General features: G+C 39.6%; 1 protein-coding gene across 9 annotated transcripts in view; it reads left to right on the forward strand.

Annotated features, from left to right (window-relative positions):
- Positions 1–1722: 1722 nt before the first annotated feature.
- The window catches only part of adam15 (ADAM metallopeptidase domain 15), a 28984-nt gene continuing 18239 nt past the window's right edge, over positions 1723–12467 (forward strand). For 4 of the 9 annotated variants that reach the window (XM_030157817.1, XM_030157818.1, XM_030157820.1 and 1 more), the window contains exons 1-6: positions 1724–2253; positions 3811–3899; positions 8435–8511; positions 9126–9204; positions 9294–9370; positions 11835–12093. In XM_030157817.1, coding sequence (XP_030013677.1) covers positions 2082–2253; positions 3811–3899; positions 8435–8511; positions 9126–9204; positions 9294–9370; positions 11835–12093 — 753 coding nt within the window. In that variant the 5' untranslated portion in view covers positions 1724–2081. Of the gene's footprint in view, positions 2254–3810; positions 3900–8434; positions 8512–9125; positions 9205–9293; positions 9371–11834; positions 12094–12467 lie in introns of all 9 variants that reach the window. The other 5 variants (XM_030157814.1, XM_030157819.1, XM_030157815.1 and 2 more) reach the window with 4 other exon arrangements.

Here is a 12467-nt window from a genome sequence, read left to right on the forward strand (position 1 = left end):
TTAACTTGTTTACAGTTTACCCTGCGCTGTGGGTACAATGTGATCAGCTGATCAGATTAAATATGTACTGATCAGTTATGTAATCAGTTGATCTGCAGCAGCAGCAGCACGTGCAACCTGAGCTTTACACTGATCCAGAATCAGTTTACTTATCAGTTTACTCAGCATTCCTGTGAGTGACATCATGACAACACCTCCGTAACCCCACGCTGACCCCAGATAGAACCTAAACTTTTGAAATTTTCTCTTTGTTGTAGTGTAAAAAATGTAAAATTGTATGAAACGCTTTATATTTGCAAACTATCCTTCCAAAAACTAATGTGAATATTGGATACTTTGTGATCACATTACATCCTGTTATTATCCTGTGTATGTGAAGTTAAATTAACCCAACCTATGGTAGAGCTGCTCAGAAAAGTATGAGAAAAGTCTGAAGTGATCATCTGATGTCAGTGAGTTGCAGCTGCAGCTCTACTGGTTTCAGAGGTTATTGGTTCTAAGTCCGGCTCTGTCGTGTGTTTTTGTGTATAGGTGTGCGTACACAATTGTGTGGACTGCATATGTAGTTTGTATGTTTATTTTAAATTTCATCCTAACGCACTGTAATGTTAACAGCACATTCCAAGTTTCTCCCAAAATGAATATGCATTATGACTGATATGGTTAAGAAAAAGTGTGTGAACCCTAGAAATTCATATTTTTCCGAATGGACAGGTTATAAAATGAGATCTGATCACCATCTAAGTCACAAGTTCAAGCATAATGTTCTTACCACATTCATGTAACAGGTAAAGTGTTCTGTTCATGAGTCTGTAATAGATAAAGCACTGAGCATGGTGAATATGATAGGGCACAATGGTGGAAGCCCCTGCTTTCCAAGAACATCACTGCATGCCTGTGGTTTGGCAAGGAGCACCGTAATCCTCCACAGCCCTACTGGGCAAATGATTACTGAACTGATGAAAATATGGCTGAATTGTTCAGGAAGAACGTGCAGGTCTTTCTGTTGTTATACCCTCCATCCAGCCCGTAGTGTGTGTGTGTGTGTGTGTGTGTGTGTGTGTGTGTGTGTGTGTGTGTGTGTGTACTAGGAACTCTAAGTTCTGCATCCTGTTATGTCTCTTCAAAACAAAAGCCGGGTAAACGTTCACGCTACAGACAAAAATGGTCGAAATGTATGTGATCGTACATCAGACACATATCTGATGCTAATAGAACATGACCAAGATCCAGAGTAAATGTATAAATCTGTATCAGTTGCACAAAAGTAATCAGTCAAAAATACAGCTTTGACTTATAAACCTTTAATTAGAAGAACCCTTTGCATGTATGTAAAGAGAAAAAAAATCGATTATGCTGATTAATCTGAACATTAATTTAGTTTCAAGTACTTTCAATATTCTTCAGGTGTTGTGTGACAGGAAAAAATTCTGTTGGGAGTCAAATAAATTCATACATTGTCCACCACAATTACACTTTATATGAGAGAACACTTCATATAGTTGTGTGATTTTTTTTTGTGTTTTTTTGTTTTTTTGCGTTATTCATATTGTGTTTTTCATAGTTAAATTTTTCATACATTTAAGAATTTACACTTCATGTGTAAAAATGTCTAGATACATTCACACCATATATGTGAAATTATTTATTACAATGTCAATAATACTTTTGTTTTACTCGTTGACTTTTATTTTGAAGTCCACTTCAGATCTTCTGTTTCCTGTTAGCTCCGTTAGCTTAACTCTGTGAAATGACGTATCCGTTAACTCTGGGTATAAACACAGATCCTCCGTTCTCCTGTAATGAGTCACTTTGGAGCTTTTGAGGACGGATAAACTAGTTTGACTGGAGTCAGACCGACCACACACCGACAGAGACCCGGACTCTGACCCCGAATCCCCGTCCTCTGACCGTGCTGTAGCCCGGTACAGCCGCTGCTCTGCCCCGCAGCTCTCTGTGGATGTTACCGGGAAAAGTGGCGTCATGGAGTCCCACTGGAGCCTCCGCTTCTCGGACACGGTGAGGTAACGTCCTGAGGCTTCAGACTACCTGTTGCCGGTGGTCGGTGACGCAGACTGAAGATGAACAGAGCCGCCGCTGCTCTGGTCCCGGTGCTGCTGCTGCTCAGCGGCCGAGCGGCGTTCACTGCCGCCCGGTCCCTGAACCCACCGCAGGATGGGGATGGAGGGGCTCTGGCAGAGACCGGACAGACGGACAGGACCGACAGTCTGACCGCCCCGGTGTCAGGTAAAGGTGAGCAGTCACGTGTTCAGTCTATAAATAGAAGTTTTAAAGGGATAGTTGGACTAAAATCAATTAAAATCTGAGCTGAAGTCAGGTACACTATAGGTGAATGAGTGTGTGTGTGTGTGTTTGTGTGTGTGCGTGTGTGTGTGTGTGTGTGTGTGTGTGTGTGTGTGTGTGAACTTTGACCTCTGGCCTGTTGCCTGGAGACAGAATAAGGCTAATCTGACAGTTAGCCTGTGAGCTAACTGCTGTAGAGTAAACCTGAAATCTAATTAAAGTTTAAAAAAAAAAAGGCCTGAGGACATTCAGTTAGTGTCATGTTGAACAGTACGAAAAACACGAGTTTAATTCACTGAAGTCAGATCTGACACATTATTACATAACATTAGAAAGTCAATATTTGATAATGAAGTGAAAAGTATTTGAAAAGAAAAAAATCAATAAAATTAATGAAGTTGAGTTTATCTGACCTGAATGTGAGCCCAGACATGTGCAGTGATTTACAAAATTGGATGCAAAGTGGTAAGGTTGAATTAACAGACCAGAGGATTGCTTATGTTTCCACTCTTACTCTAAACACTGATTTTACAGCACCGTGGTTTTATTGAGTTTGAGACAGATCTAATAACAGTCAGAAGTTTTAATCTGGTTTTAACCTTTAATGATAAACTGGGATAATTTAAGAGAAATTTGTACATTAGATTTCCTTTGAAGGGGAACATCTGTTACTTTCTGTTTTTAATAACCTATGTGAGTGAAAAACAACCATAAACTTGAACCTCAGTTCATTAAAACCATAGGCTGTATATAAAGATGGTTCTTATAATGCTGTTTCTTTCTTCTGTGTGAAAATGAAGCTCATATTCAGCGTGACAGGAGCTGCCATGTGGTCTGTGAGATATAATACGTAGCCAGAGTCTGAGCAGAGGGGATATCATATCCGCCTACTGGTTTCTGCCCATGTGTCTGCCAGATTCAGTCATCAGTTTTTATAACTTAAAAACACGTTTTAAAAGCAAACTGATCAAAAAGATGATGATTTGATGTCTACGTGATGAAATCTACCTGAAAAGACATAAATCACATTTGTGGTAAATGTTGACATGTAGGCTACTTTTTAGTTTTGCCTTAAGTGTCATAGTATAGCCCAGACAATGTAGAATTTGACATGTTCTCACATTGTCTGTCATTTTATACTGTCCATGATTTAAACATGGCTTGAATCTAACCCTAAGCTTTACATTTCATGCTGGCGATGTCATGGACATAAAGGAGGTAAAATTGAGAACTGTGTGGAAAGACTAGAGGGTTTTGTGAGTATCATAAAAGAAGAGACTGTCAGTATCTCCCACTTAAAAAGCTCACTGTCTCAACTGTCAGCTGCAGAATGAGCCAGAGATTAACTGATTAGTCATTGCTGTAAAACCAATATTGTTCCTACATTAGTTCAAACTAAAGTGAAACAAAGTCTGGCAACAACATAGGTTTTATGACACTTTTCACCCTCCGTGTTGCAAAAAGCATCTCCCAGTACTCCCAATAAACATCTGACTGTTTTCTCAGGTGGTAACAGACGCCGTTTCCTGCTGCAGAAAACCCGTCCTTTCATTCTGATCGATGGACGGAGACAAAGCCTCACCGAAGCTTTACAGGTGAGACACATACCAGAATGAGACAAACTGGGTTTAATGGTTGATTATAGTGACTCTGCTGCTTCATATCTAAAGGGAACTGGAGCTCATGGGATTATCACCATAGTTATTGATTGATAATAGTTTTTTCAAGACACAATGTTACAAAATTTTTGCTATCAGTTTAATTATGTGCGCCATACAGAGATTAAATTCACTGTCTTGTTCAGTTGACTGTGCCCGTCTCCTAAATGTATACTCTACTGTGTCATCTACTGTAGGCCACACACAAAATTATACTAATCACTGTAATTGAGGTAAATTAGTAACTGCAGCCCCTTCTCCCCTTCTGGTACCTCACTAATGAAAGAAGTTGAAATAAAAAAGTCAATTTTGTGGCACCATGACATTGGACTTTGCAAGTGGATGATACTTTATTATTCACCCAGTTTGTATAGTAACACTGTCAGTCATTTGGTGCTCCCACACTCTGAATGTAAAAGCATTTGCTGTTTTCCACTGGCATCAGCAGGTGCCTCTGGTTGAGCTGATGTCAAGTACAGAGTCTGACCACAACAGAATAATAGCATCTGCCTCTAAACACAGGAGAGAATGACCATCAGACACTTTTAGATCTCAGTACGGTTGGAAAATGAAGGTGATCCCTCTGTTAAATTCTGATGAATGTGTGGATCATGGATGTGTCTGTGCTTTTGTGCTTTGGATATGTGCTGTCATATTGGCGGAATGAATGAGGAAATGAAGCGGCCAATCACAGAGCTCCTTTGGACAGCAGCAGGAGGAGACACAGGGTCCTAGCTAGTTACTGCTGTTGTTCTGGTTCTGTTCTGCTGTTGTTATCACATGTTTACTAGTTCTGTTCTGGTTCTGTCATGTGGTTTCCATCAGTACAAACTGCCCTGCATGTTTCTTCTGGGTGGGACACACTCACTCCCTTCCCTGAAACGTATGTAAGAAACAAAAGCAGAAGTTGCTGCCCCACCTGTTGCCATGGTTACCGAGTGGGTGTGTCTCTGCCTGCCTGTGTCAGGGTCTCATGGGAGTCGTAATAGTCGGAAAGCATGAAGTATTCAGACAGTCACTATGCTGCGTTCAAGTGTAATGAGAGAAAGAGAGGAAGTTCGAGCGTTGGCAGGTTTCACCAGGAGCTTCCTGCAGGAACACAGGCTGAGTGGGGGGTGTTAGAGGACGGACCTTCCTGTGCAGCTGACAGACGGCCTGAGATCATTTCCTGTAGAAACCCCCACCCAGAAGAGGAAGAGAAGGAAACGAGGAGAAAGTAGATGAGCTGTGATGGCGTGTGCTCGGATAAAGGAGCAGTACGTCCAGATAAAAGCCCGTACTGTTGATATTATATCTCCTCTGATGCTGTTTACTTCCTACCCCCCACCCCCCCACCCCCACCCTCCTCCTCCTCCTCCTTCTGGTCTGTCGTGGTCTCAGCCTCATCCTTCAGCTCTGACTTCGTCTGGGTAAGAGACACGACCTCACCACAGAATCAGAAAGAAGAGAGAAAGTTCAGAGACCAACAACAGGAGGAGGAGGGAACAGATGAGGAGAAGTGGGTGAGAAAGGCTCCCAAAAACAGTGAGAGGGAGAAAGAGAGACCACTGAAATACATGAAAACAAGAGACACCATACATGACCCTGCACATGCCTTCATACGGCTAACCTGATTCCAACTGTTTGGGCGTCACAGTTTTATGGGTTGCCAGGTTGAATCCTTGAAGTTGCCTTTAAAGGAGCTTTCCATGGTTTTTCCCTGTAAACCGTATGTGCTTCAAGACGCTATGTCTGTAATGGAGTTGTTGTGAACTTAATGCCATATTGGGCCAGAAATCTACTTTATGGAAGCCAGTTTTTATTTGCTCCTTCACAAATTGTTTTATTTACCAGTTGACATCAAATAACACCAAAGACTAAAGTTAAACAAAACAAGTGGTGCCAGGCACAACAAACCCCGCCCCTTGCACATATTGTAGTTTATTTTGGCATCAGTCCAGCTGATGTCATCATGTCTATGCATGTGCTGATGTCAGCATATCACTTGTCTCTAATATATGTGCCAAGTTTGAAGTAAATTGAAACAAAATTGATGTATTTATAGACATTTTAAATTTTCCCATTGTAAGTAAATGGGAGAAGACAAAAGATTGAAAAAAAATCCATAAAAAATTGGAACTTTGACCTACTTTTCCCAAAATGTAACCACATCTATTCTAGGTCACTGGCAATCTATAAACCCAATTTGGTATGAATTCAACCAACCAACCTTTCAAATTTGGCTCAAATATTTAGTTGGACTCTAAGATGAGCTGATTCAATTTTGGCCAAAGGTCTTTGTGATCTCACAGAGCATATTTTGTCCATTAATTGTTAGTTATTGAGATAACTGAGCTCAGTAATCACACTTTAAATCTTTAATTATTCAGTTTAGCATAATTGAGGATGGATGTAAACAATTCAAGGCAGCAATGTGTTCTAATCCAACTGATGTATAAATGCATTGTTACAGCTCTTTTACATGATCTTAATGGTTTCATTGAACAGTAACATTTGAGTCAAATGAAGCTCCATCATGAATTTGACAGACAACTGAGTTTGAAACGATCATTTAATGGTTAGAGATAAAGACATGTGTCACCTGTTCACAGATCACTGGCCACATGGTTTCAGTTTGTCAGCTGGATCAGTTTCCTGTCTGTTTGTGTTTTACTTTGACACACCTTTGTGAATCACGCCCTCTTTTCTCTGCTTCCTGCAGTACAATTATCCAACAGCCCCCCCTCTGCTTTTGGGTGGAGAGACGGGGAATTTTGTTCATTAAACAAATAACACCCAAAATCTGGGTTTGATGGAAACTCTGACCTGCTGAGCTGACATAACTACACTTACTATCGTCACTAATCTTAACTTTTAAATGTACTTTGTAAATTTGTATAATTATGTATGATCAGAGGTGGGAAGTAACACAGTACTGATACTTCAAGATTATCACTCAATTTTTAGGAAAAGTTAATCTGTTAGTGGATTTATCAGTGCATATCACATATAACACAAACAGAACAAGATATTAAAGATGTAACAAGACAGATGCACTGTAAAGTATGCAACAGGATGGGAATGATACAAAAGACAAACAAGAAAAAAATGACATGAAAGATGCTGAAAAGCTGAAAAAGGAGCAACAAGAAAAAACTGATGATGAACAAGATGAAAATAATGTAAAAATTGCAGCAGCACAAAAAGAATAACATGAAAGATGCATCAAGATGAAAATGACGGAAAAGGTTCAAGGTGACAAAAACATGATACGCATAACATGACAAAAATGATGTAAAGGACACAAAAGGATGACAAAATGAGACAAAAATGACATAAAAGATGCAACAACCTGGCCCCACATTAACTTTTGTATTTACACTGCAGTAAAGAAGTTGAATCAGTTCTTCTGTTTTATACCAATATCTGTTCTTCTACTGTAGAAAATGATTCATGGATTTAAACACAATCTTTTTATGAGGTTTGATATAACCTGTTATAATGCCCAGTAGAAACACTCTGTAGTGAATAATGACGAGTATCTGAAATATTCTGTTCAAATACAGATGTAATCCTCAAAAATCCAGCCTAAGATTATTAAACTAAATCAGCACAGTAATGTATAATATTGTAATAATGAGCAGAAATGTCACCAAACCTAAACACATGATTAAAGGAAACAAAATGAGGAATCAGACAGGAAGTGTGTGCTCTTCAAACGGCAGCTCCATTAACAGACGGAAAGAGCCATTGATTGGATAACGGATGCACAGCCCCGCCCACATCCTGAAGGAACAGAGACAGGAAGTGACAGAGCGAAACTTTAGGAAACAGAGGAGCGAATGTTTGAACCAATCAGATCCTGGTTTGATGTCCTTTACCTCTTTGAATTGGAGTGATTGTTTGTTATTATTGGCTCTGTTACATCAGTTTGACCTCAATCTTTTCAGATACACACCCAACCAAAAACACAGGCCAATTCCACAATGATATCTGATTTGGTACAGGTTTGATATGAAGACTGACAATTGAGGCATTTAATCTGAATCTGCTCTCACTTCAATATTAAACTCATCCCATCTGGTCACTTTCTGATACATTGGTCAAAGACCCTGTGGTCATAGTTTTTTATCTGAGGCCAGCAGAGTGACTCACTACTCCCTCTAGTGGTCACATAAATCCCCTGGATTGTCAGCATAAATATATTTAGTTCATATTTCTATAATCTAATACATTGGTGTCTTCAGAGCTCCTTATTGCACTCACTGTAATGATACTTTTTGTAATTTTTTTTTTGATATTTGAAAGTATAACTATTACATAAACTCACAATATTTAGCCCTAAAGTCTACATGTAGTTGATTATATCAAATGTTTCTAACTTTTCTAGTCATACTTAATTCATATAAATGTTTAATTATTTTGCTTAACTATTCATTTCATTTAGTGTCCATCAGTGGAGCCGATGTAACAGATGGTTGTTGTGTTTTCAGGACAGTCATCCTGACCGACTGCAGTGTGGTTTGGAGTTTGGGGGACGACTCTACATATTGGACCTGGAGAAGAACCGGTGAGTCTGATTCACCTTCTAACACCAAAACGTATCATGGGTAGAGTCCAGTCTGATCCATAAGGTGTTTAGAGTTTTATTTTAATTTTAAGTCTGAATTGCTTTTGTAAGTCAGTTTATCTTTGACATTAGCATTTTAGTTTGTATTCATGCCAGTGTTCAAGGCTGTCTACATTAGGAATAAACCCGTAACTATAGTGAGTACAGATACTCTGATATAGTATTATTTGTTATTAATCATTCTTCCTTTTTGTGCTCTACAAAGATATCTCATTATCAGACTTTTTTTCTGCAATTACTGTAAGACTTAGGCACAGCTTGCAATCTGCATCCATTCTGGTCACCAGTGAAACAAAACTAAGACTTAATCTGAATTATTTTCTCTAGATTTAATGGACTCAGTTGCTCCAAAACTAAAATCTTTAGAGATTTTCTTACTTTATAAAAATGTGTCAAAACCCTGGTAATCACAGGAATTCTAATCACTTCTGTTGGATTAAAAATGCTATTTGTAAATGTTCATATTACTGCCTAATAATGTTTTTTCCACATCTAGTTTTCATCATGTCATTAGGTTTTGTTCGTCTGTATCTGATTTGTTTGTGTTTCTACAGAGGTCTGCTTCCCAAACCTCCAAACATCTTCTACTACCTGCCCAATGGCACTGGTGTGTCTGTCAGAGCTCATCCTGTGGTGAGTAGGTGAACACACCTTCATCCTCCTCTGTGTTGTCCAGCTGCTCCAGATATTTATTTGTTTTGTTTGGTGTGTTTTCTCTCCAGACTCACTGTTACTACCATGGCAGTGTCCGAGGATTTCCTCAGTCCAGAGTAGCTTTGAGCACCTGCTCCGGCCTCCGGTCAGTTACCATGACAACAGCCATGACAACAGCCATGACACTATTATGTAACATATACATGTACATACCTGCAGCGTCCCGATTATTATATTTTTTACCAGTTTTAACCAAGGTTCATGTTTTTGTTCCAGTATAAGGCTGTCAGGAAAAAAAAACAAAAATTGGTTGATGTATCACATTACAATGTGAAAAATTGATTGCAATCACATATTTTTCATTTTATAAGAAGATAATTTCACATATTTTCACAACATACAAACTTATCACGTTATATATTGTAACACATTATCTTGTTAAAATTTGGAACTCATATTCTCATCAGTGGAATTTATCATTTATACAGTTTCATATTTCATGCCATAACATGATAAATGGTGTCTCGTTATAAGAGGAAATTACCTTAATACATTATTATGGTAAACAACATGATAGTATGCCATAATATGGTAAAAAAAAAATCTTAATGTGAAATATCTTAATGTGTGTTTTAATGTGAAAAATCGTGTCATTACAAGAAACATTTCACATTACAATGTGAATACTGATCCTCATTTTTTTCTGATGGGGCAGAAATGGATCTTTGGATTTTTATACATTTGGTTCAGTTTTGTTTTCATGCTTCAGTTTTGTGAGTCACTGAAGAAATTTGGAGACAAACCTACACCCTGTTGACAGGTTGTTAATCCAGTGGGCAGCCTTTTCTATTTGAATGTAGAGAATTACATAAACAGAAAACATCAGAGTTCATTTATCTTCAGGTGACATTTCTCTTTTATGTTCCTCTTATTCTCTGTAAGAAAAGAATAAACTAACTAAAATGATACCAGTAACCAAATTGAAAGACTCAGAAAGAACAACTTGTGAACATTTCTAAACTTCAAGAATCTGCCCAAATGTGGACTTTAAACCCCCCGATCCGTTTTATTGGAGTCCAGAGCAGAAAACGTGAGTTCTTCAGTATGAGGACGTCATAAGCGTCCCTCCGCAGGTTAAACCGATCCAGATTATCACGCTGACCTTCAACCCATGTAGCACAGAGCTGAGGCCCCTGCTGTGGATTTGCAGATTTATGTGTGAGTTCACGTGAAAGGATCCAGTCGAGTTTGAGGTTTTTAGGGTAAGAGGGTCGATCTGCAGCCATTAGCACATGAGTGATTAACACGATTACACGTTTGATTAATCCTTTTAAAAAGAGCTTAATCCATAAAACACTGAATCAAAACAGTCACTAATGAGCAAGAAAAACAGCTCAAACACAAATAACAATATTTATGAAGCCTGAGATTTATTTCAAATATCAAAACAGGACAGGAAAAACCTCAGAGGCAGGAATGCTATGATTTAGGAATAATAAATGAAGCTAATAAATCACATTTTTTACATCATCTAAGGTATTTGCGTGAAGACTACGTTACAACTGCCACCAGTAACACTAAAAAATATTAGACTGTCTGCGACCTCCTCAGACTCACCTCAGACCTTCTCAAACCCCCCAGGACTCTTCTCAGACTCACTTCAGACCTCCCCAGACCTCTTTAAACCCCCCAGGACTTGTCTCAGACCTCCTCACACCTTCTCAAACCCCCAGGACTCTTCTCAGACTCACCTCAGACTTCTTCAGACCTCCTCAAACTCCCCAAGACTCTTCTCAGACTCACCTCAGACCTCCTCACACCTTCTCAAACCCCCCAAAGACTCTTTTCAGACTCACCTCAGACCTCCTCATACCTTCTCAAACCCCCCAGGACTCTTCTCAGACTCACCTCAGACCTCCTCACACCTTCTCAAACCCCCCAGGACTCTTCTCAGAATCCCGTCAGACTTTCTCAGACATCCTCATATCTCCCTACATTCCTCTTAGACCTCCTCAAACCCCTTTCAAATTCTTCGCAGAATTATATCAGTCCTCCTAACATCTCCTCTCAGACTCCTCAGACTTCTCTCAGACCTTCTTGAACCCCCTCAGAATCCTGTCAGAATCACCTCAGACCTCCTCACCTCTCCTCAAATCCTTCTCAGACCTCCTCAAACCTGTTTCAGATTCCTCTCAGATCTCTTTAGGACAATTTTTATGGGTATAGGATGGGACATAATTGAAAATCCACTCCTGTATGACTGTCTGCTACAAATCCAGTGCTTGTAATATATGATTACAGGTTTTCATATTAGACAACTACCTTTAACCTGTTCCTGGATGAATATGGACACATGAGTCCCAGACCACTTGAAAATACGTCCTGAGACATTGTATTTGAATGCGTCTGAGTGACCGTCCAACTGACAATGCAGTCGTGTTAGCTCTCCACTTTAATAATTCTCTGTATGCCTGATACACACCTCACTTTCTCCAGGTGTCACATGATACATCATAATTTAGGGGAAAAAAAACAAAGGGTGTATTTGCAAGTGTTGCTGCTGCTCATAGTTATAACACCGTCTTCTTTTGCTGTGTTTCTTCCTGCAGTGGTGTCATCGCCATCAACTCTACTCTGAGCTTCGAGCTGCAGCCACAAGAGGATGAAGAGGAGGAGGAGGAGAGGGGAGGGGACATTGGAGGAGCAGGAAGTGGAAGCAGCAGTGGAGGAGGAGGAGGAGGAGGAGGAGGTGAAGATGGAGTCCACCTGTTGTACTCCACTAGTCCTCTGGAGGGTGACGGCGCTGGAGGCTGTGGGGTTTCACACACTGCTGTCCCTCCCATTCACAGCTCCACACATTCACACAGGGTGAGGTTCTGGACACTGGTGGCTGTAGAATAGTTCTGCCTATGAAGGTTCCAGACAAAACGATAGAACGAGGGTGCTGAACATACGTCCGAAGGGTCCAATCTGTCACATAGGATGAATTTGTAAAGTGCAAAAGACACTGACAGTCAAGAGTGTCATGAGTCTTAAAAAGTTGTTGTGATCATATAGTTAAATGCCATAGTTTTCAATTCCAGATGCCTGTTACTAAAAGTTTTATACATTTGTAGATCCACTGTGACCTGAAAGTTGTAATGTACATGTGTAAATGAGAAGCTTAGGCATAATATTGTTAAAATTTCACACATTTTTCTTATGAAATTTCAGGTTGTTTATGGATATTTTGTAAATGTAAG

Source organism: Sphaeramia orbicularis, chromosome 16, assembly GCF_902148855.1.
Source record: "Sphaeramia orbicularis chromosome 16, fSphaOr1.1, whole genome shotgun sequence".
NCBI classification, from domain to species: domain Eukaryota; kingdom Metazoa; phylum Chordata; class Actinopteri; order Kurtiformes; family Apogonidae; genus Sphaeramia; species Sphaeramia orbicularis.